Consider the following 24899-nt stretch of genomic DNA (forward strand, 5'->3'; position numbering starts at 1 on the left):
TGAAGGCACTTAGGACAGCAGGCACACCGAGTCATCTGTGAGCCTGTCCCACAGGTTCTCACACTGCATTTCACAGGCAGACCATCTGTACCGTGCTGACTTGGCAGTGGCTTACAAGTGTCCCGTCTGTTCATATGGATTACAGGATGCCTGGCCAGGCGTGACTCACAAACTTAGTGACCACTCTGAGCTAGTGCGAGTGCAGCGCATTACAGACAGGGACAGCTGACGCACGCCCTGCACATCCCTCTGAGGAGGCAGGCCGTTTAGGACACAAAGATTTTCTTTCTGCTACGATTAGCTACAAGCTTCATAGATACATACTGCCATTTAAAAAGTGCTGCGTTAGAATAAATATTCTTGTATTATCTGCTTATGAATTTCACATGGCACACAGAAACAAAATACTACCAGCCCCATGTGCCTCGTGCAAGAATCAAGTGTGCTGCTCGGCTGTTACCTGGGTCTTGTGCCTCTGCCACTCTCACATTTGGTCAGGACGTAGTTCATCCATTTCCGGGCAAAGCTTATATATTTGTCTCCTATCTTCTGTCTGAACTCTCCAGACATCAAACGAACAACTTCTTTATGATACTGTTAGAAGATTCCATGCATACCAAAATTAACAAAACCATTCTAGCAATACCTATACACAATAATGCTCTATTTGCCCAAAATGTCTGTTTCTAAAAATGAACAGCAAAGTCTAATCAGCATGTATACTCTGAATAACCCATAGAATTGCAGAATACAGTCACAAAATATAGTTTGGTACATACTTTATTCATATTTAAATTAAGAATGTACTTTTATGATATTAAATATCTCTTAGAGAACATTTTAAAATATAGTAGACAGTTATGAGTAGAAAATAAAACCTGGGCAATACCTGGCAGCTGGGAACTAACATTTTGGACACTTTACAGCAGTATAGGGGATATTCCTGACAATGCAATCATTATAATGAAGGTAAGACTTGTCGTAGAGAGTCCTTAATGCCTCTTGTAACCCTCACAGCACTTTCTGGACTGTGCGGTGTTCCCTCACCTTTCATACCTACCTCAAACCCAAAGTTGTAGCCCTGAATCATCGCCTCTCGGTAGTATTGCTGCAGCGTGGCGGACTCCAACTCGTCGACCTCAGCATCGCACTCCAGCGTGAACATGTGGTCCACTCGGTCAATGGCGTCACTCACCCTGGTGCACAGCTCAAGCGCATCATTCTGAGGAGTCCCAAACCACAATCGGTCCAAAGAGAAGCAAACCAGCATTAACCACAGGAAGATGCCACCTTCACCATGGGCAGAGACCACTGAGGTACTCCATCCAAACATGACAGAGAAATCCTATTTTCACCATTATTTGTCTGAGATAGTCTTTGGCACCTTACAGAACACCACGTGAAAACAACCCACATAAAGTGGTTGGACCTAACTGCACACTGGTCTGTGAACAGGCACTGGTGTCACTGCGTTTCTGTGCATTTCCACGGGATCAAAACTGGAGTAGCTAAGGCCTACGTCATCTGGTGGATAGAGACCGAGGATGCTGCCAGATATTCCACAACACGTAAGACACCCTGTACCATCCTAAATGACAGAAGACAGCCCTCCAGCCCATAGAGCAGGAGACACCCCACCACCCCACACAACAGGAGACACCCCACCACACATACAGCAGGAGACACCCCATCACCCATACAGTAGGAGACACCCCACCACCCATATAGCAGGAGACACCCCATACCCCCATATATCAGAAGACACCATACCCCACACAATAGGAGACACCCCACCACCCACACAGCAAGACACCCCACCACCGATACAGCAGGAGACACCCCATACCCCACACAGCAGGAGACACCCCACCCCCATACAGCAAGAGACACCCCACCACCGATACAGCAGGAGACACCCCATAACCCATACAGCAGGAGACACCCCACCCCCATATAGCAAGAGACACCCCATACCCCATACAGCAGAAGACACCCCACCATCCATATAGCAGAAGATACTTCATACCCCAGACAGCAGGAGACACCCCACTCCCTACAACCACTCCATACAACAAAGAATCACTGGCCCTAATGTCAAGGTAAAGGCTGAGAAACCCAGTCTTATTTAAACTCTCAGTGCTTCTGTATGAGGTACCACAGTAACTCCCAGATGCTACAAGGAGGTGCTGACCTCTGACCTCTCAGTGTGACAGTTCATAACCCCAGAGCCAGTATTCCCATCCTTCCCAGTTCTACAGTCTGGGGAAGAACCTAAAAAATGTTTCATATACACACACGCATAAGTGGACACTAGGAAGAACGGCGGCCGCTCACATCCATCACATGACATCACCTCACGCCACGTGACATTTCCACAGCATTTCACCCAGAGGCAAGCACGGCATGGTCAGTACCTTGAGCTGCTGCAAAGCTTTGGCAATGACTGGCTGACTGGATGTCTGCTCGTGGCGAAGAGTCATCAGTCCCTCAATGGACTGCTGGAAGGCTTTTCTCTGAATTATGAGATGAGCAGACTCCATGACAACCAGGAGAAGATTGTCCACCTGGGAGGAAAGCCAGATGAGACCGGTGACTGCTTTCCCACTCTGCTGCAACCCCACCCTCAGACAGTGCCACCCTCAAGGCTACCATGCTCCAGCTAGCCACCTGTCCAAGGTCCCCTGCAGGTGCAGCTCCTGTACCAGCTAGCCACCTGACCAAGGGTAGCAAGCACTGATGACCTGGCTCCACTCTCCACTGGGAAACGGCACGGGCATGCACGGATTGTGTGTGTTGGAGCAGCCCGGGGAGATGGAAAAGACAGAGATGAGAGCCCCAGCATTAAGGACTAAAGCGCCAAGACTATGACTGTGAACCTCTAAGAGCCTGAGAGCCACTGTAGTATTTAGGATAGATCTGAGTGCTGCCATACTCTCTCTCCAACAAACCAACTGGAGAACTGGGGGAGGGAAAGGGGCTTGAAGCAGGGAAACTACAAACAGGACAGGCGACGATGCCTGAGCTGTGGCAGTGGCCCTGGGAACTCCAGACAGATCATTTGCTGAACACACGTCTGGCTGCCAGGCTGGTGACTAGCAGAAGAAGTGGGAGGACACGTTTACACTTGCTGCCACACTCCTGATTTAAACAAGGGAGTGGGCAGACTTGCCTGAGAGTGCGAGAGAAAGAACAGGCGGGCGGGGTGGAGGAGACGGCGGCTGGTCCTACAGAGCTCCGGGTGCACAGCGACACCTGCTCTCACGGCCTGAGCTGGAAGTCATGTGAGGAGGCTCCTGACAGCGGTCATCAGTGAGTCTCAGAATCTGCTCTTCACTATACAAGTGAGAACTACATGACAAGGCCAGCACTGTTTCTGTCCTCAGGGTCACTCTGGGACTGTGCTGTCTGGAATTATGACTCATCAATGAAATGGCGCCTTTTAAATCTAACTGGCTGAACACTTAAAGGTACAAATCAAGCAGACAGGTTACTTAAACATTCCAGTATAATCCGACACAAACTAGCCGGGATACTTCTAGTACAATCATGCTAACTATTCATGTAATGAACCATACAGGCCCATTTCGGGGAGCATTCAGATCATTAGGAGTGATGTTTGAAAGCTGCCACGCTCTGTTTCATAAAAACATTCTGACCCGCACAGCTGGATGGCAAGTGAGGCCACCAACCTGCATGCTTCTCAGGGTATCGACAGTCTCCACCTGAGGCACAATTTTGACAGTCCGTGATTCCCAGGTGCCCCAGCCATCTTCCGAGTCACGGGCTCGGTCCCCGTGCTTGGTCAGAAGCAGGAAGGCATCAATGAAGACATCATCCGGATCTTTGGAACAGTCCTTTCCCGTAGCAGCATTGAGTAGCTGCAAAATAATTCTTTTCTCCTCAGCAAGGCTGTCGGGGACAAATACGTGCAAGTTCTCTAAGCCGGGAATCTGTACCTGAAAAGCAAATAACCCAGCCTTAAACTAAGAAGCATGAGATTAACATCAGCCAGGCATGGAGAGGTGCATGTCTGCATTCCTAGCACTCAGAGCCCAACCTGAGCTATGTAGTGAATTCAGGGCCAGTCCAGGGGCTTGGGGCGGGAGTGGACAGTGGGAGAGATGCATCAGTGCCAACAGCAAGCTGAACTGCACATGGCTCTGCTGAGTGCAGCTGAAGGAGAAGGGAGAAGGGCTGGGAGGGGACTTGGGGCAGCACTGAGGTTTCTCCAAATGCAGGGCACTGCTTCCCTGTCCCACTGCCAACACTGCGTTCTTCACAAGGGTGCCTGGAACAACCTGTCAGTGCTAGGTTCCAGGAGTTGAGGGTCACCTTAACATGGAATACAATGCCATGATGGGGGCACAAGCTGCACAAGAGTCAGCCCTACGTCACACAATCCCAGTGTGCTGGCTAGTTTTACGTCAACCTGATACAAGCTAGAGTCACTGGAGAGGAGGGAGCCTCAAATAAGAAAATGACTCCTTGAGATCAGGCTAAAGGGAAGCCTGTAAGGCATTTTCTTAACTAGTGATTAATGGGGACGGTCCAGCCCATTGTGGGTGGTGCCATCCCTGGGCTCATGGTCCTGGGTTTTTATAAGAAAGCGGGCTGAGCAAGCCATGGGAAGCAAGGCAGTAAGCAGCTCCCTCCATGGTCTCTGCAGCAGCTCCTGCCTCCAGGTTCCTGCCCTGAGTGAGTTCCTGTCCTGACATCCTTTAGTGATGAACAGTGATGGGGAAGGGTAAGTCAAGTAAACCCTTTCCTGCCCAAGTTGCTTTGGTCATATGTCCTACCACAGTAACAGAAACCTTAACTAAGACACCCGGGCTTGGCATACAGTTGCCAATGACATGCCATATGCAAAGTGATAAACCTCAAACTTAAAGAGGGGTGAAGATGGGTCCAAGAAGTAGCTACGATGACGACTAGGATGCATTACCAAGAATCACACCAAGACTACTGGATTAGAGGTCTGCGGGCAAACACTAAAATCAGGGATACCGTTTACATCTACTGTAGTCACTGCTTTAAATATGTATAACTAAGTTAATCAGTATACACTGTGCTTGATTCACTGTCTGCATTTATAAGAAAGTTAAGTGTGAGGAAGCGTGTGCTAGTAGGAACATGTCCAGTAGGTGTGCAGACTGCCAAGATTATCAACTCTGGACGTAATGAACAAGCAGCCTCTTTAGAATGCAGTGGAGACCAATGGCCCCGAGATCACCCTGGGATTCACCTTGACATACTGCTTCGCTTTCAGAACGTCCAGGAGTTCTTGGACCGAGGCAGACAGTACAAACTCTGCTGCTATTTCCAGGTCCTAGGATGACAGAAGAGAAGCCTCTTTAGAATCGGTCTTAAGAACAAAACAAGGAAAGGGCAGCAGCAGCCAGGCTGGGGGACTCACCTTTCGCAGCATTTTAGCAAAGCCCAGTGCCTTGGAGGCCCTCTCCCGGGCTTCATGGAAGAGCTCCTTGAGCGCGCGGCTGATCTCTATGACAGACCTCCTGCCGGGGGAAGTCAGTTAGTTCACACTGGGGGCACCCGAGTACTGATCTCTATGACAGACCTCCTGCCGGGGGAAGTCAGTTAGTTCACACTGTGGCACCCGAGTACACGCGCAGCTAGTAACAAACAGGCAGCACATTTCAAATCATAGCAACAAACTGCTCCCACAGATTTCCTCAATGCGAACAGGCAGTTACAGAGGCTGTGGCCAAAATCCTGGGAAGCTTGATCCTCAGAGTTCTGCAGAAAGTACTTGAGTATTCCATGTACACAGGGGACATCAAGTATCTCTCAAATAGCAGTATGCTTAATTTTCTAGACATTGCTATGACAAGTTCTTAGAGTTTAAGAGCTCACGATATGACTAAAAAGAAATACACACTCAGCGTAGCCAATACAGCTAGCCCCCCAGGATCACCTGCAAGATCATGCTGACTTGTGTGGCAGAGTGCTGCCACCACAGCTGATCACAGGGGCAGGACACCATGGAGCAGGCATGGTGGCACATGGAGGCCCTGGCAGATGAGGGAGCCGTCAAAGCTGTTGCCTAGCTCACTGCTCGATACTTCAAGTCTCATATCAACTTTACATTTATAACTTAAAACTACAGGGCCACACAAAGGCTCAGTCTGTGTCTCACCCATCAGTGTTTTACCAGCTCAGAACCTCAGTGGGAACAGAATGTCTATACCCAGATGTTACCTGCTCTTCCCCATACTCGGGTCAGTAAGTAAAACGCTTCGGTTCTGAACATGCACCTGACAAACAGACAGCACACAATGGCTCTATGTGCAGCATCTCATAAGACACACACACACAGAGATACATAATACACGGACGGACACACACACAGACACAGATACATAAATACACGGACACATACAGATAGCCACACACACACACACGTACAGACACACACACAGTGGGTGCAATTTCAGCAGTTCAGTGGTATCTGCATGACACTGGAGGGAATCCAACAGGTGAGTTTACCCTGATGCTCAACAGAAAGGATAAGACAGCATAAATAATAGAAATGTGCCAAACGGCATTAAAAGGTAGTGTGGACTGCTACAGGGGTTTAAAGGACAAAAATATAACATCTACAGACAGACACAGTAGGAAAACATGGGTGCAGAGTGTTGCTATAGCCATTTTCAGTTAATATCCACTATACTTTTATCATGCTGAAGCTTGTTTCTATACAGAAGTTTTCATGTAAAGCCACAACCAGAAGACCACCGACAACCCTCCCTCCCCGTGCTGTGCCCACCCCAGGGCCATCACAGTCCAGTCTGAACAAAGACCTCTGGAAGCCCACTGGGAAGACTCCCACAGCAAGAAACAGAGAGAAAGCGAGTGTGATGCCAACCTCAACTCGTCGGCTGCACCGTTGTCGTCAGCGCTGGTCCACAGCTCTGCACAGCTCTGCTGCAGGCCAGACTCCAGAAAGCTGCCTGTGGACTTCAGCAGCATCCCTGCGATGTCACTGGGGGCAAACAGCAAAGCAGAAGGAGAAGCAGTTGTCACTGCAACAGTCACAAATCAATAGGAGGTTTCTCTTGGCGCACGACTATGAGAAACACAGAAACCTAGATGACAGCACGGCCATCTCGGTGCTATTACGCGGAGCATGAGTATAAACCACAGTGGTAAACTGTAGTAGTCATGTGATTGCACACTGTGATTGTTTAAATGTTCAAGATAGTATAAAATGCCTCAAAACAAAAACAAAACAACAACAACAAAAACAAATGGTCTAGAAAAGCAAACTACTGAAACACATCTGGTTTTACTTCCCTTGAAGTTAGCTCCTATAGCTGATGAACACAAATACTCCACACCTGAACTTTCCCAATGAACAGACAATTTAAACACTAGTATTAATGAACAGCCAAGCCCACAGAACAAGGTCAATCACTGTGGTAAGCCTTCACTATGAAGGAAAGGCAGTGATGATTAGGGAAAGAGAGCAAAGTATGCAACCATCAATGATGGGGAACACTGGGTATCAGACGAGGAGGCCAAGGCTAGCTGGCAGTAAAGCCTCTCCTGGCAGAAAGCCCTGATCTAGGCAAAGGCTGAATGTCAGCAGGGTCATCTGAAGGGGAATGGGTGGATCTTCAGGAAGCAGACTGAGGGGGACAGGAGTCAAAAGACAATGGATCATGGTGTGAAGCTGTGTCAAGCATGAGGCATGCCTGGAAAAGCAAAGCCTGGCAGGAGACTCAGAAGCACATGAGGTCAGGCCACGGTCTGGAGAGTCTGGCTATCATGCTAACTGGTTTAATCACATGGCCATCAAAGTTTAAATGTTCAAGATGGGGAGAGCACAGGTCAGCTATGGTAGCCACACCATGATGATTACAGGGTTGCTCTCCACAGACGGGGAGGAGCTGCGGGCCAAGGACCAGGTGGGACAAAAGCTTCTGTCTACACAGGTGGGTTTTAAAATACCTGAGTGGGAAGGAGACTTGGTCAGAAAAGGATTAAGAATATCACAGAAAGCATTGGGATGTGTTCACTTAACAGCTACTGGGCTCCTGCTATACAGAAGCAGCAATGAACATGAAAGCAGAAGCCCTCTACTGGAAGGAAAAAAATAACAAAAAATGAAATCCTAAGTACTTGTGGATAAAAACTTCTAAACATTTGCAGGAAGGGGGAAATGAGTCAGTCATGAAAGTAACTGGGACAAGTGGTCCCTGGGCAGCAAGCTCCATCTGCCCAGCCTGTGAGCACGGGAGAGATGGCTGTGGTTGCACAGTAAGGAGTCCGGGAGCTGAGGACACACACTGGACGCTGGACGAGAAGGCTGACTGCATGCAGCCCTGACACCCGCTTCTTAAGTGTCCTCCCTGACAGGGAGCTGCTGAGTGTCCCCAAGACAGTCTGACTGGCACACGGCTCGACACGAGCAGTCTACAGCTGGTGCTGCGAGTGAGTGGCGGATTGGGCAGGACCACAGAGACTGAGCTGTACACACGAGGAATGACAGAGTGCACAGAAGGGGTGCAGTGGGTAAAGGAAATCCAGTCCATGCCATGTCCTTGGGGGCATCCAAAAGCAAAGCTGAGGGGGACGTGGTTCTACCCTGCCTGGACCCGGAGAAGCTGCTTCAAGGCAGGGGATGGGAAGAACACTGGGCTAGACCAGAGGCGACAGCGTAGGGAGAACAGCCAGAACCCCGGAAGCTGTTCTCAGAACAAGGGGCACAATGACAAAGTCCAGAGATGGCTTTGGGGAATGTGAGACAAAGACACAAGGTGACCGGAGAGAGCAGAGTGAAACTGAGCAGGACAGACGGACACTAACAGAGCCCTCTAAACCCGGAGACAGAAAACACAAGGGACATCCCCACAGGACTGGGAAGTCTGTAAGCTCACTGCTCACTCAAGATGAAGACGCAGTACAAGAACGGAGAGCCATGCAGGAAAGTGGCAGATGCTTCTGAGACACCAAAAAAAAAAAAAATAGACACGAGATTCTGACACCAAGAGAGGACAGAGATTGCTGAAGTCCTGGAGCACAACCATTAGTGATGCACACCTGAGCCAGCGCACGTGCCTCACAGGGAGGGATGCACACCTGAGCCAGCGCACGTGCCTCACAGGAAGGGGCAAGAGAAGTAAAAGGAGGAAGCGGAGGCATGGGGCAGCAGGACGTGGGCAGTGGGTCTACAGAGCACATGGCCTCATCCTGCATCAGGGTGTCAGAACGCAGGGCACCCGCCAGAGGATACAGAGGGCCTGAGCACGAGATGCTCATTTCCCAGAATAAGCAGACAAGCGTCCTGAGTCCCACTCCTATTCCTCCACCATATGTAAGAAGTTTATAAACAGACACAATTCGATTACATTTCCAAACCACTCTCAATGAAAACTAAACACTTGAGTTCTCGGTGCCCCCACCAAGTTCAAACACACTGGTCTGTTCTCCCCTTCCAGGATTCAAAGTCTCCATCCTTTTATTAACAACAAGACGAGCAAGAGGCCAACTGAAGGCATCTCAGACTCAAGACCCACATTGTGGGCGGATCATTGTGTTGCTGCCCTGTGCCTGCTGTGGAACCATGCACTCTGCCCTCGGCAGCGTAGGTGCTAGCAGGGCCCTCCCCACCAAGATAACAAAACTGTCTCCAAACACCGTGAATGCCAAGAGGCAAAGCCACCCAGGTGAGAACTTGTGCACACAAACAGGGCCGTGCACCTTCACATAACTGACACTCACGCACATACAGGAGGAGGGGGAGAAAGGAAGGTGCTCCCGAGCACAAGGTTCCTACCAGAAAAGCTTTCCGGCCTGCGCTTCTCCTCCTCGGATGTAATGAGTGATTTCTTTGGTGAAATTCCATTCCTCTTCTAACAGATTTTTTAAGCTATGGGAAGCCTGGGGTAACTGCTGCAGCATTTGGATCCAGCTTCTCATGTAATCAAAATACACCTTAAAACAAATACAAAACGACATGTTTCAGAGAATCCAGGACCTTATAACTTGGCCTATTAATACACAATATCAACTGGAACAGTAAGACAGAGGAGGGACCATAGAAAGCATGGCATTCTGGGAACAAGACTGCATGCACCACAGTCATCTGGTGTCCAAATGAGGACTCTTCAACTGCTTGAGTCTTCAGCAACAACACAGTCACAACCTTCCAGACTCCTGCAAAGTGACTTAAACAGCACAGCACGCAGGGGGCACAGTGACGTGGGAAATGCACTTTAAAACTTTTATCATGAACGTGGACATGGTGCCTTTGAGAGATTAATGTGTGTTTGGTTACTTATTTCAATTGGAGAGTTACTAAGCACAGGTCCCACCAAAACTTCTTTTTTTTTTTTTTTATTCTTTTTTAATTAAAATTTCCAACTGCTCCCCGTTTCCCATTTCCCTCCCCTCCTCCCACACATTGCCCCTCCCTCCACTCCCCTCCCCCATCCCCACTCCTCTTCTCCTCCCCCCAGTCCATTCCCCCTCCCTCTCGATACTGAAGAGCAGTCCAGCTGGACTGCTACTGAAAAAAAACATGGGATAAAACCGGACTCTCGGAATGTGGCGGACAATGAGAGCTGACGAGAGGCCAAGGAGAATGGCACAGGAACTTTCAACTGGCGATAGATCGAGAGAGAGAGACAGAGACCCAAATTGGAGCAACGGTCTGAGCTCTTAAGGTCCAAATGAGGAGCAAAAGGAGGGAGAACATGAGCAAGGAAATCAGGACCACGAGGCGTGCACCCACCCACTGTGACAGTGGAACTGATCTATTGGGAGCTCTTCAAGGCCAGCTGGACTGGGACTGAATAAGCATGGGTTGAAACTGGACTCTCTGAACATGGCGGACAATGAAGGCTGATGAGAAGCCAAGGACAATGGCACTAGGTTTCGATCCTAATACATGAACTGGCTTTGTGGGAGCTTAGCCTGTTTTGATGCTCACCTCCCTGGGTCTGGATGGAAGTGGGAGGACCTTGGTCTTCCTGTAGGGCAGGGAATTTGGACCACCAAAACTTCTTGATGCCCAAATGTGTGACATGAATTTTCCGAGGGTTATAACATTCAATTACGATACAGTCAAAATGTCAGGTGTCTGAGGCTGAGACTATACCCGCAAGTGCCACAACCGCTCTTTAGTCCTGAGTTCCCACCTTGATTTCTCTATTGGTGTGTGGTGGTCAGTATTAACCTTCACCATGACAGGATCTACAGAAAATTCCAGGAGATGGGCCTCTGGCATGCCTGTTACCTGAAGTGGAAGATGACCTTGTTTGTGTTAACCGAGGTAGGATGACCAGGACACTATGGGAGGTACCATTCCCGAGTTGGGGTCCTGACTGTGTAATGGAGAGAGCTGAGCGGCTGCGTGCATGCGTTCATTGCTCTCTGCTGCCTCACTGTGAATTTGATGTAATCAGTTGCTTCAAGACCCTGCCATGCCACCTTGGTATCCCAGCCATGAGGACTGTACCTTTGGCCTGTGAGCCACAAAGAGCCCTTTCTCTGTTAAGTTGCTTTTGCCAATAGAATTTTCCTCCCCAGCAAGAAAAGAAGCTAAGGCAGTGTTCCACTAACGAGCAGTTTCCTCTGAACAGACCCTGGAAGGAAGGCGGCTAAGAAACACACCACCGGGGCATTTTCTGATCTAACGGATGAGCGGACCAAGGAGAAGATATCTGAGCCATACGTTCCTGAACAGAACTGTGAAGACACAACCCCACCTACCCACACTCAACGTGATTATTCCCATGAAGAAACGATATCAGCCCTGCTGCCCGCCTGCCAAGGCTCCCCACACGTCACTCCCCAAGGTGACCTCTCTTCCCTTCTCCTCTCTCCCTTTTCTTCATTTCCGCCTTTTCTTGAGACAGCTTTGCTATGTAGCCCAGGCTAGATTTCTCATGTTCCTCCTGCCTTCACCTCTAGCTGAGGTCATGAGCATACACACCACACCTGAATGACATTCTTAAGTTTATAGGACTCTTGAGTCCCATTGCGGGTGCTGCTTGCTTGTTCAGTTGGGTTTTTTTGTTCTTTGTTTTTAAACCAGGCTACATCTTAAGAGCTCATTATAATTTTCCTCTGAGATTCAGAAACACCCCTCAGACAGCAGACTGCAAGACTATTTCCAGGCAATTTTTTGTTATCTTTGAATTCTCTGGGTTCTGCACTCTCTAGCCTATGGCCCAGGACCCTGTGGGCTCAGGTTCACTCTGATTGGAGTTGTACACAAGAACCCGGCATTCATTATCCCATACTCTCTTACCCGGCTGCGACACGCCTCTACAGGCCAGGATCAAGCTGCCCTCTCACTTCTAGAGCCACCCTGGCAAGGTGGCTGCATCCTCTCAGCAGGCTCAGGAAGCAACTGTCTGCTGTGTGCTCAGGGTCAACAAACAGTTGTGTCCTCTTGTCTCCACTGTTCTTTAAAACAACCACGCTGCCATATCCTTGGTCATAAAAGCAAAATTAAAGCCATGACCACACAGCGGGGGCTTCATTCTGCCTCTAAGATTTGTGTCACCACCTCCACCATGAGGCCCTTCATACTGTCACCTACTTAATTCAGACTTAGAGAGTCTTCAAGATAGTGCAAAATCCCCCTTGCCGGGCAGTGGTGGCGCACGCCTTTAATCCCAGCACTCGGGAGGCAGAGGCAGGTGAATCTCTGTGAGTTCGAGGCCAGCCTGGTCTACAAGAGCTAGTTCCAGGATAGGAACCAAAAGCTACAGAGAAACCCTGTCTCGAAAATTAAAAAAAAAAAAAAAAAATCCCTCCCCGCACGCAGCAGCAGTAGGAACAGTGTGTGTGTGGGGTGAGGTCAGTGTAAGAACCCTCCCTGCACACAGGCAGCAGCAGGAACAGTGGGGAGGGGTGAGGTCAGTGTAAGAGCCCTCCCCACACACAGGCAGCAGCAGGAACGGGGGGAGGGGGGAGCAGTGAGGTCAGTGTAAGAGGCCCTCCCTGCACATAGCAGCAGCCGGAACAGTGGGGAGGGGTGAGGTCAGTGTAAGAGCCCTCCCCACACACAGGCAGCAGCAAGAACAGGAGAGGATGAGGTCAGTGTAAGAGGCCCTCCCTGCACACAGCAGCAGCAGCAGGACAGGGGAGGGAGTTGAAGGATGAGAATTAGCAAAATTGAAGATGCTATGACGTCACCCCCACCATGCTCAGAGTCCTGAGTTCAGACCCTAGAACCACACAAAACTGGACACGGTCTCAAATGTCCATAATCCTAGTACTCGTGTCAATTTCTTAATTAGAGAAACTGAAAAGGGAGAGGTGGGGCAGTGAGGTAGCTCAGCATTGACCACAATGGAACTAACTTTGGCAAGTTGTGCTCTGACGTCAACAGCATCAGTTCAGGTGCTGCCTCCAGCCCTCACCAAGACACAGCACTGGAGCTGGAGGTGGGCGCTTGCCCTGTTTCTTATTAAGTAGATGCTACAATGGCCAGTGTTGCCCTGAGTCTGACTTTCTACACGGTGACCAGTCAGTTCCCGATCTTCCAGGGTAAACAAGCTGTAGGGGCAGGCTGGTTGAGAAGGTAGTCTACAGAAAAGGCTTTGGCCTGTGAGGATCTTCAGTGCGGCCCCACTAGACCCCTCTCTCTCTGACACACACACACACACACACACACACGCACCATCGGCCCACGGTAGGCAGCATCACAGCTGTGTCTACAGTGCAGCCTGAATAAGAAGACAAATTAGCAGCTGTTTTGTCACAGAGGTGGAGAACAAACTCTAAGGCTGTTTCCTCCTCTTCATGGAATTTTGTTTCTTTCCTCTGTGCTGTGTTTCAAGAGGAGGGTCTGTGGCGAAAATGATCTGAGTACTGCCAAGACCCAATCCACCTGCTCACCTCCACAGACACGCTGATGCTGGGCCCCCTCAGTCCATACCTGCCAAGACCCAATCCACCTGCTCACCTCCACAGACACGCTGATGCTGGGCCCCCTCAGTCCATACCTGCCAAGACCCAATCCACCTGCTCACCTCCACAGACATGCTGATGCTGGGCCCCCTCAGTCCTCAAGGCAGCTCCTTGGCCCATCCTTCCAGCACACAATAGGACATTGGCATCTACAAGATGCTACAGTCCGACTCACAGCAGCCATGGGCAGCAAAGCCAAATGAAACGCTGTACTTCCCTACAACTGTTGCAAGGTTCTCATCTCAGCTTGGGCACAGACACCACGAGGGCAGGAAAGGGGAGTGTGGCTTATAACCCCATGTCCCCACCATTTCAGGGTAAAAGGCACTAAATGTGCCTCTGGAAGCCATCAAAGAGCTTTTGAGAAGCAAAGAACACCGTGTCTTTCCAAACTCATTGAGTTAACAACTTGGAGAGGAGACCTACCTTGTACACTGCTTCCCACCACAGCGTCTCAGCGGTTACACCTTCCTACAGGAGAGATCTACGGCATTTCACACACTCCAGCCTTTTCTGTGCTCTCTCCAAACAATTTCTCCTAGGACGCTAGCTACTGTAAGCCCCTCTGCTCACCTCCTACCTTTTCTCCTGAGGCTGAGTGGCCACTCGGTGTATGAATCCCCACCCTGTGCAGATAACTCCAAAGCTACATGGCAGTCCAGTCAATATGGCATGGGCAAAATGGACTGAGCGCAATCTCCCAAATGGCTCTTTTGGCTTTAAAGCAGGTTTGCACTTGGCTGGCAAGGTGTTTCCCCTTCTGGCAGCCAATAAAGCAGGATACTCCCTGTGAGTGCTGTAATCTGTGAGGCAGGACAGAGCAAGCACCTTCACCTGAAGTTGTCAAATGCAACCTAAGGGATCCCTATGGATCTAACATGCTCTTCCTATACACAAACTCTACCACACAACATGCAACACAAAGGGATTACAAGTTACAGCCCCAATTCATGATGCTTTGGCCTACCAGTCTGTTTAAATGTTATGCTATAGTCACATCTAACTCCAACTGTTGAGAGTTCAAAGATGGTAAGGATAGGTGTAGGCTTAAAGGCTCAACTCTAAATGTAGAAAAATACAACCTGAAAGTAACTCTAAGTGGGCGAGGAGGAGATCAGTTCTGGCAGGAAAGAATAGCACAAACAGCCCTGAGATTAGAAACATAGAACGAGTGTGGTGGTTTGAAAAATAATAGTCCCTGAAGGGAGTGGCACTATTAGGGGTGTGGCCTTGTCGGAGGAAGTGTGCCACCGTGGGGAGGGCTTTGAGGTCTCTTTTGCTCAAGCTTCCCTCAGTGTGACTGTCGGTCAACTTCCTGTTGCCTGCAAGATGTAGCAGTATCAGCTCCTGCACCATGTCTGTCTGCACGCCACCATGCTCCCAGTCATGATGATGGACTGAACCTCTGAAACTGTAAGCCACCCCTATTAATGCTTTCCTTACAAGAGTCGCTGTGGTCATGGAGTCTCCTCCCAGCAACAGAGATCTTAACTAAGACAGCAAGTACGAGATGGGCTCTGTGAAGAAACAAAGTACAGCCCGCTCCGACCAATCGAGGCACTGCTAAGTCCTTAAGTGGGCGGCTCGTGTGGCCTTGCCCCATCTCTGAGATGAAGTGCTCTGTGGACACGTCTGTGTTGAGGGGTCCCAGACACGCAGGAACAGAAGCTGCTCTTGGCTGGTCCCCACTAGTGGTTTTCTCCTTTCCTTCAATATTTTCTGAGTCATGCAAGACCCCCAGCACCCATCTCAGGAATTGTAAAATGGATTACTGTTTGGGGATTAGATGGAAGAAGAGCCAGTTTTAATCCTTTTTCTAATATAAGATGAACTATCCTACAATTAAACAATAGACTGGGCTAAAATGTCAATCTAAAAATCATTGAGAACTTTCTAAGATAAGGGTTTTTTTTGGGGGGGGGGATGTCATCCACCGCCACACAGACAGAAGCAGGTCAGACTGCCACGCTGAGGGCACACAGCCCGAGAACCCCTCTCTTACCATGAGCATCTTCTGCAGGTCCTCCTCAAAGGCATCCATGTTGCAGTGGGTCTTCTCCAGGCCGTCCAGAACCTCCTGCAGCATGAACTGGTAGTACTGCTTCATCAGCAGCCCCCCCTTCAGGACCTCCTTACACTCTCGCACCAGCTGCCAGAGAGCACACACACAAGACACCGCTGTCACCGGCACACCCTGGCCACATAGACTGCTAGTCTTCACAGATTGCCCACTAAAGCCCCAGAGGGACCTTGCTCTGAGGAGCCTGAGATAGTCTGACTCCAAAGAAGCTGTTGTGTGTGACAGCTCAGCCATCTGTAACCCTTGAGCACACAGTGAAGAATCACATAGCAGTCACTGCTCAGCTAGAATACAGCCTACAGGTGAACTGATAGTGAAAACAAACCTCATGTCATAAGCCACTCTTACCAATGTATACTGTAAGACAAGAGGTAGAGGAGGAAGGAAAGCTCATGGGACAGGAATTTTAACCAAAACCAAGATATAAATAACAAACCACAGAAAACAGTGGCTTCTGAGTAATACAGCACAGCTTACCTTCTGCAGGTGTGGCTTCACCTACTACTAAAGTGGCAAACCAAGCTACACTGATGAGATCAGAACTCAGAAAAGGACGGCAAAAGCTGCGATGTGCTGGTGCAGCAGGTGAGGGGTGGAGGAAGAAGACAGAGGTGAGGCGACCTAGAGAGCCTCTTCCATGATCAGGCTGGGAACGACAGTCCCAGGGGCTGAGGACAGACCACTGACACAGTCACACTGATGTTCAGAGGCAGCAGCCACGGAAGGAGTTCAGGGCAGTAGCTAGGAAGCAAAGGCTGCAGCTTCCCAGACTCTAAGATGGGCAGTTCACTATTTACTACTACAAGCAATAATCAGGGACGCAAAGAAGACTTACCCACAGTGTGGGTGTGTATACCTGGGGAGCACTGCAGCCTTTAAATTCTTGATTTGACAGAGTGTGTGGAGGAAAGTGGGAATACTTATGTGTGTTGCACACACATGTACAACACATACATACCAATTCACTCTCTTATTGGCATGTATAGGAAGTGTATGTGCAGGGAAGACAGCTTAATGGAAGACATGCTCTGTGATCATCTCTTGGATGCCAGGAGAACAGGAACTATTTTTAATTTGTGTTATTTTCTATGCGTTTTCAATTTGTCTAAAATAAGAACTAAGTTGCTTTTAAAGACAAAAGCCCTTAAATTTTTTTAATTACTCATGGTGCAAGAACTATAGCTACAAGTCAATCTCCTAAAGTGTCTGTGTCTACTTTTCTGTATTAAATGCCATGTAGGTTTTTACTACCGATCCTTGAATACTTATAACAGAAAATGTCTTTTCTTTTTCTCTGAAATATGACATCAGTCCTAGCCCTGCTGGTCACTGTTTGAAGTGCTTTCACATAAACTGCTATTTAACACCACAAGAGCCCCATTACTGAGCAAAGTAGACTTCACCTGTGTTACAGGGTTGTATCTGAAGTGTTGATGAGGAACGGGGATAGGTATTTGACTAGCAGGGCTCAGCTGCCTACCGCAGTACACAGAACAAGATAAAACTATGGCCAGGTAGACCAGACAGACAGTAAGGGAAAGGAACAGTGAAAAGAGACAGTGTAAAGGAAGTGGGGCTACTGTGGAAACAGCTCTGGCTGGTGCAGAGCGGCAACTGGAGTGGCAAGTGGCACGGGGCCTACTCCCAAATGACCTCATTGGTTCCCCTGGTCTATACCTGACCAGACAGACAGACACACATCCTCTGTGGACCTGCTGTGTGAGCTGATTCACCTGTCTCCCTTCAGCTGCATCGTCTTGTGATTCACAGAGCCATGTACTTTCAGGCTCTAGCAGGCGCCTGTGATGACCTGAAAGGCTTTACTCTGTATATCATGACAACATGCTAATAGCCAAAGACTAACAACACTGCTCAGCCCTCACTCTGTCCAGTAAGACTACGTCCAGTCATTCTGCTGCTGTTCCTGAAAAGAGCCCCACAAACAAAGACCCCTGAAACTCACAGCTGAGAAGGAAAAAGTGGACTCTACCGCTCAGTCTCCATGGCTACTTAAGCATGCACAAAGTCCACATTATCTTAACATTTTCCTGTTTCCTTATCCCTCCAACACAGTAAAGAAGAAGCCCAAATGGACCTACACTGTCTTCTAGGGATAAACTTCGAAGGCTGGAGATACAGTTCAGCAACATGTCACCTGGCATGTAAGACTCCAGGTCTCATCTCAAATATCACCAAAAACAAAAAATAAGTTTTTTAAAAAGAATGTTGTTGCCAGTTATAAAGACTGACAGTCACAGCACAGCCGGTTTTTACACTTTTCAGAAAGTAGTGAGAGGGAAAGAGGCTGAGACAGACTCTTATCTTTGGGGACTAAAGGTAAAGAACACTGTAGATCGCCCCCAAGGAGAAGTAAAAACAAACACTAAGGCATGTCTTTCCATTGTTTGTAGTAAATGGGGGAGGAAATCCTCGAAACAAGGGAAGTGGCTGTGGGAAACACACCTGTTTGATGCTCAGGAGAGAAGGCTCCCCAGCGGGCCGCTGCTCCAGCCGCAGCTTCAGACACTCATGGATCACGTTCAGCAGGACTCGGCAGAGCACCAGGAAGGCGGGTTCAAAGGAGGGCAGGTCCATGGCCTTCAGCTCTTCCCAGGACACAGGGCTGCACTTCTGCTCTGAGGAAGGAGGTGTCCCCGACAACTGCACGTAATCCGAGCCCCACATGGGACCTGGAAAGTCAGAGAACTGCAGCAAAAGTTCAAGACAGATTAAAACTGTGCACAGGACACTGCCTGAAGCTGTGGTCGTAGACTTTGCTACAACCTGTTGATGTATCTACAAGGTTCTTGTTCTAAAATAAAAAGAATCTCCAACAGTCCAACATTTACAAAAAGCCCCCAAGTCCCAGCGTGTTAGAAATCCAACCTACACTATCGTCAAGGGCAGAGCAATGAAGCTTCTTTTAAAAACAAAACCATCGGACACACTACACACAGTGCTATCTACAGTTGTGTCTAGCCTGAGAAATGAAGGACTTGCTAAACTTACAAGAAAACAAGATTACAAAGCTCTTCAGCCGCTGTTTCATGAAAATAAAAGCCAGAGCTCAGCCAACCTTGCATTCACTGGAGTCACACTTCCTGATGCTGCAGAAGACGGTTTCTTCCCACAGCAGCCCTCAGTCGCCTGTCTCCTCACGCTGCCTGGAAGTCCTGCCATGTCCTCGGTGTCCTCATCCACTGCTTCAGTTGTCCCCAACCAAATTCTTAGGCTTTTCCCTAGAAAGTGGAGGGCCTGGACCTTTCTCCCACCATTCTTAAGCTTCTGGCATCACCTCCTCCTCTACCACCGCCACCACCACCTCCACTATCTCCTCCTCCACCTCCATCTATTACCAGTATTAAAAGCCTTGACCTCTTTTATTTAGTGAGGTCATCAAAGTCTGAAAGTCTCAACTTGCAGCATCTCCAGTTGTAGCTCGTTCTGCACCCGTGGTACCACTGGTGTCTGCCCTCTTCGTCACTCAGGGAACTCTGGGCTGTTCTCCACTCACATCCTGACCTTTCATTCGTTTCTCACAGGAGCCAAGCTCAAGACACACTCACAGGACTCGCCCGCTGGCACCTGAACTGAAGCCTAAGCCAGAGTCTACGGGACTCGGGGTTTGCTACGGGAGACTCCCTGACGCTTTCCAGGCCTCCTTCCGTCTACCAGCCTAAGCCCTGGCCTAGCTCCCACCCTCCTAGACGGCCTCATCTCTCCTCAGTGCTCCCATACATACAAGATTTCTTTGGCCCTCACACACGTGTCCATCATGTTGACCTTGGCCCGGGCTGCTGGCTCCTCTAGAAATTTTCCTATCTCATCCTAATTCCCAAGACTCACGCCATGATACTTTTCTAAGCATGCCAACCACACTATCCCTTGAGATCATTTTGACTGCTATCATAGAAATAGCAGAGTTCAATGAGGGTGGAAAAAAAAATCAAGGTTCAAAAGTCAGAAAGCCTGGCTTTGGGTCATTTAATCAGCTCTATGGTTCTGGAATCATAGAGGAGCTCCTCAGGCTGTTGCTTTCCTTTAAAATCATACCTGGGCTGGGAATTACAGCTTAGTATAAAGTATTTGCCTAGCCTTAATACAATACTCCCCCCTCCCCGCTCCCCCCCAACTCACTGTCCATCTTAGACAGATTAAATCGAGCAAACTGCAGGAAGGGAACTTAGAAGAACCATTTGCTATGCCTTTCAACCCGCTGGTTTGGAGCAAATGCAGGCAAAGGCATCTTAAGTCTCATCTATGCTGTACGTCCCCAGCTACAACTTTCCAGGGCTCAACAGGTGACTTAACAATAACCCTGGCTGCTGACGAGATGATTCATGTCAATTACCCTCTTCAAGATGGCTTCCTGTCCCTGGATTTCCCATTTCCAGTGCACAGCATGGCTTGGGCCAGCTTCTCCGGATCCTGGCATCTTAACCCACTAACCTGAGTTAGCCCCAGAAGGCTCTGTTCTCAGGGTTGGCTTGCCCTTCTAATTGAAACTCAGTGTACACTAGTAGCTGTGAAGGCCATGCCTTCACTTAGTCTGAAAGTCTGATATCCACACAGACTGACTCTACCGACCTGAAGGTTGGTGTAACGTCCTACACCGTGCTGACGAGCAGGCTCTGTGATACTGCACAGGTCAGTCCCTGACAATAAGGATCCAGTCTCCTCCTCAAGAGGAGGCCCGGATGCCCACCTCTGGCAGTTGTCTGTGGCTGCCTCAGGGAACACGTTTCTCACAACCTGAATGTCTTTCAACGCATGCTTAGTTACTCAGCCACATCCAGCACTGCAGTTATTTGCCTGAGTTCCCTGGAAGAGCAGCGGTCCAGAGGAAAAGACTGTTTATCTCCAGTTAATTGCAGTGATGCTGAGTCGATGTCTAACCAGTAAGTTAATGGTGAATACTCCCACAAGAACCCACCTTGCTTCTTCTCCAGCTCTGCCAACAGCACCATGAAACATCTAACCCCAGACCTCTGTTGTCAGTAAGTACCTGGTCCTCAGATTTGTTACTATACTATGGAAGGATGCCATCACAAAGTAAAATTTCTATGGAGCCAAGTAGGCAGCAGACAAGGGCACAGTGGGGTGTTTGTGGGAGGGGCTGAGGTGAACTCACTCTTATGCTGCTGGTCAGCTCCAGCCAGCAATTCCTGGGTGGGAATAAGGCCCAGAATCAACAACCCTGGTATTCCAAAGGAAAACCCCAACCCAAAGTTTCAGATGAACTCCTTCCACTTAAATACTAGCCACTAAGTTAAAAGATAGCATTATATGTGTATACGATAAGTATATATCTTTACAAACATGTGAGACGAAGTGTTAACTCTAGGAGGCAGTATAGTATTGCCAAGAGCAGGCATAGCTTAGCCAGACTTCTGGGTTCATATCCTGGTGCTGCTGCATCCAGCATGTGCGCCCTTGACCAAGTTACTTGACCTTCCTTCTCCCGGGCACAGGCTGCTACTGGCTCTCTTCTCCCTGTTGCTATGCTGTTACCGTGGGACCCATCTCACTGCCAGGTCTGATTCTGCTGGCTCACAGCTGTCAGACCATGTGGCACAGCCTTCCCCATGTAAATCTGTTTTAAAACAGAAAACCTCTAGGCAAATGAGCGATGTGTGCTTCCAGCTGTCACTCAATCAAGGGTCTCGTAACTCTACTTATGAAATCAGACAGGCAATAACTGTAGCAAATAAGTTATCTGTGGCAGCTTCCCAGAAGGTACGTGGCACTAAATGGCAGCAAGAGGATAACCACAGCCTCCTTGGAACTTGGAGTGTAACTCAGAACTGCACTGGGCTAGCCTGGCTACTTGTAGACCACAGATTTGTCCATGATGTCAGTCCTGCATTCCACACCAGAAGATGCTACCCAGGACAGGCAGTGCTGTGTGTATTGTTAAAGCCTTTGGGTAAGGTTGATGTGCAGCCAGGCTTCGGAACCAGGCACGTTTTAAAGTCAGATAGCTCACGTTCCCCTAACAAGCCACAACACTGTGATATGCAGATTACCTACCAATTTTGTGATTACCGCCTCTCTTGCCCAGTGTCCTCAGGGGTAAACTAGAGAAATGACACCACCTGTTACCTGGTAGGACTGAGTGGCAGCCTCATCCCTGCTGCTGTACCCACTCTAAACATAAAGAAAGGCGGGCTCTTCAGGTTTCCTATGTTACAGGAAGGACTGGCATAGTGTTTAACTGTCAAAGACAAACAGTATTTTATTGGCCATTAAACATATAATTACATGATAATTTCTAATCTAAGAAAGTAATTAAGACAGTAACCAAGCACTTTCTCAGTGTTTGTGGTAATTTAGCAAATGCAGCCAAGTAGTGTTAATATCTACCACACTGTACTAAGACACATGGAACCTGACTGTGCAGTGCTAATATCTCACACACTGCACTAAGATACACAGAACCGCACTGTGCAGTGTTAATATCTCACACACTGTACTAAGATGTGTATACCCTCACTGAGGCGCGTTAGGAAAGTGCCCTCACTGTGAAAGGACAATGGCAAAGGGAAACACTTGAATGCCGCATGGTGGCTCCACATTTGGTCCTCACAGGGTAAAGGAGTGCAGGCACACCAGACAGGTTCTCACCAGGAAAAAACAAAAGTCTAAATATGAGGCAAAGAGTTGGAGGCGTGCTAATACCACAGCAAGGGCATCGTCCCTGCTACAGGTAGATGGACAAGTAACTACAGACCCGTGTACACACGGAAGACATTGCCCAGACAGCAGAGACAGCACAGCAGCCAGGCCGCAGTCACTGTCCTCAAAGGCAGCATCTCCAGAAAGGCAGGCATTGGACATTGGAGCACTGCGCTCACACTCAGGGGGCCTGGTCTGCTGTTTGCAAAATTAGATCCCAGTGAGGAGAGAGGAAGCAGAGGGCCCAGAGAGCCTAGCAGGCTCCGCGGCAAAGGAGCAAGAGACCCAGAAGATAAATGAGGCAACAAAGACCTCAGGGCAGCTCTAGGTGCGCAGCAGGCAGGGAAGACTAGAGCCTCCTCCATTTCCTCCCTCTCACACTACACCGTCCCAGCGGGTGTTGGGGAGATTCTGGGGCATAATGAGTCTATCATTCGGGTTTAGGTGCATTTCACGTGAGGACTGTCTCACAGAACACCCTTTCAGATGGCAAACAAGCGCCTTACATGTGAACTCTGGCAGGTATCCCATCCAATAACTGGAGCACGCCTGTGGGGTCAAGGTGTGTGCTGGGAGGTCAGTCTGCAGCCGCAGTGAGCAACAATGACAGAGTTCACACAGGTCATTAACAAGGATGCTGCCGAAGTTACTAGAGTAAATGCAAGCAGACTCGGAACATGTCCAGTCTGCAATTCTTTTAAACAATAAATGCAATGAAGCCTTAGAAGAAAAGCATTTTGTAAAGTATGCTTCAAAAGGGTTATTAAACGTTATTTACAAACACTGGTCACGAGTAATTTAATCATAAAGAATAAAGATATAAAGACATACATAAGAAAAACCAAATATCACAAACAAACATCATTTCTTTTCTATAAAGTCCTTCAATGATATCACCCAGGAACCACAAAGACAGAATGCAATTACAGGCATGCTCTGCCCTGTCTGCGGCATGAGCCAATCCAGAGGCTGCCAACACCGAAGCAGGACGCACCGGCTCGCATACCACGGCAGGTCCTAGGGCTCAGCCCTCACTACCACAAGAGCATTTCACCCTAAGCCCCGAATGCCTCCAATGTACCATTATTTGGAAGAGATTAAAGGGAAAATAACATTTTAGAAATAAAGAGAAGTCCGCACTGATTTATACTTAGCTTTGATAGGGAAAAAAAATGTAACAATAATCCTAAAAATAAAGGAGTTTGTATTTGACGCATATAGATTTTACCACAAGCACAAACATCCTCTGAGGCCTCGACTACTCTGTGGGTAAACGGGAAGACATGGTTACGTGCATTTCCCAGACAGAAGTCTGAGGATCAAACTTCTGAGCCGGTGGTGAGGAGAGGCAGTCTGGAGACAGGGCCTGGCTCCTGGGCAGCTGCTCACACAGCTGCGGCAGGCAGCCCCACAGGTCGCCACCTTCTGGTTGCTTAGCAGAGCGCTCCTCTTGCTCTCAGCCTGCTTCCCTCTTTCTCTGAAGCTCCTCTCCCCACATGCCATCTTGACTCTGGGGGTGTGTGCTCCCCTTCCCTCTGCTCCATCCTCCTCCAGGCAGCTGCCATCTTGACTCCAGGGGGAGGGGGAGGGGAGGGGTGGGGGGGTAGGTGTGCCCCCCTTCCCTCTGCTCCATCCTCCTCCAGGCAGCTGCCATCTTGACTCCAGGGGGAGGGGGAGGGCGAGGGCGGGGGGGGTGGTAGGTGTGCCCCCCTTCCCTCTGCTCCGTCCTCCTCCTCCAGGCAGTTGCTATGGCTTACAGCTGGACTACCCTGGGGTTTTTCTTTGAAACTTTAATGAAATTGTCCTCAAGCCTTGAAAACAACCGGGGCTCTTTCCCTGAAATACTTAGCAACATGACTAAGACAAAATAAATTCAGGATGAGAATGTGCACACACATATAAACACATGTATGCACAGCACACACATGCACGCACACCTCCGCTTACAGGCACTGTGTTCCTGAAGTGGGGATGAATACAAATTCTTACTTTCACACCAAGTTAACGGTGCCGTCAGTGTGGTTGCCTCGCTGCAGGACTCCAGCTGCACCTGGACTGCCTACCTGACACTGCGCGACCCCAGCGGCCACAGCGGGAGCTTCCTACTTCAGCTGTCTGAAGGCAGCTCTCACTACAGTCTTTGCCAATCGTATCCTCAAAACTAACACTTTGTAATAAAAAAACAACCCTGCCTTGTCAC

General features: G+C 49.1%; 1 protein-coding gene across 2 annotated transcripts in view; it reads right to left on the reverse strand.

The window, feature by feature from the left end:
• Positions 1-24899, reverse strand: part of Map3k4 (mitogen-activated protein kinase kinase kinase 4) — a 98172-nt gene that overhangs the window by 25738 nt on the left and 47535 nt on the right. For both annotated transcript variants that reach the window (XM_057755531.1, XM_057755525.1), the window contains exons 4-13: positions 18488-18730; positions 15947-16093; positions 9797-9954; positions 6884-7000; positions 5414-5513; positions 5243-5326; positions 3690-3956; positions 2415-2564; positions 1061-1222; positions 461-594 (exon numbers count right to left, since the gene is read on the reverse strand). In XM_057755531.1, the coding sequence (XP_057611514.1) occupies positions 461-594; positions 1061-1222; positions 2415-2564; positions 3690-3956; positions 5243-5326; positions 5414-5513; positions 6884-7000; positions 9797-9954; positions 15947-16093; positions 18488-18730 (1562 nt within the window). The remainder of the gene's footprint in view (positions 1-460; positions 595-1060; positions 1223-2414; positions 2565-3689; positions 3957-5242; positions 5327-5413; positions 5514-6883; positions 7001-9796; positions 9955-15946; positions 16094-18487; positions 18731-24899) is intronic.

The sequence above is a fragment of the Chionomys nivalis genome, chromosome 2 (genome assembly GCF_950005125.1).
Source record: "Chionomys nivalis chromosome 2, mChiNiv1.1, whole genome shotgun sequence".
In the NCBI taxonomy this organism is placed as follows: domain Eukaryota; kingdom Metazoa; phylum Chordata; class Mammalia; order Rodentia; family Cricetidae; genus Chionomys; species Chionomys nivalis.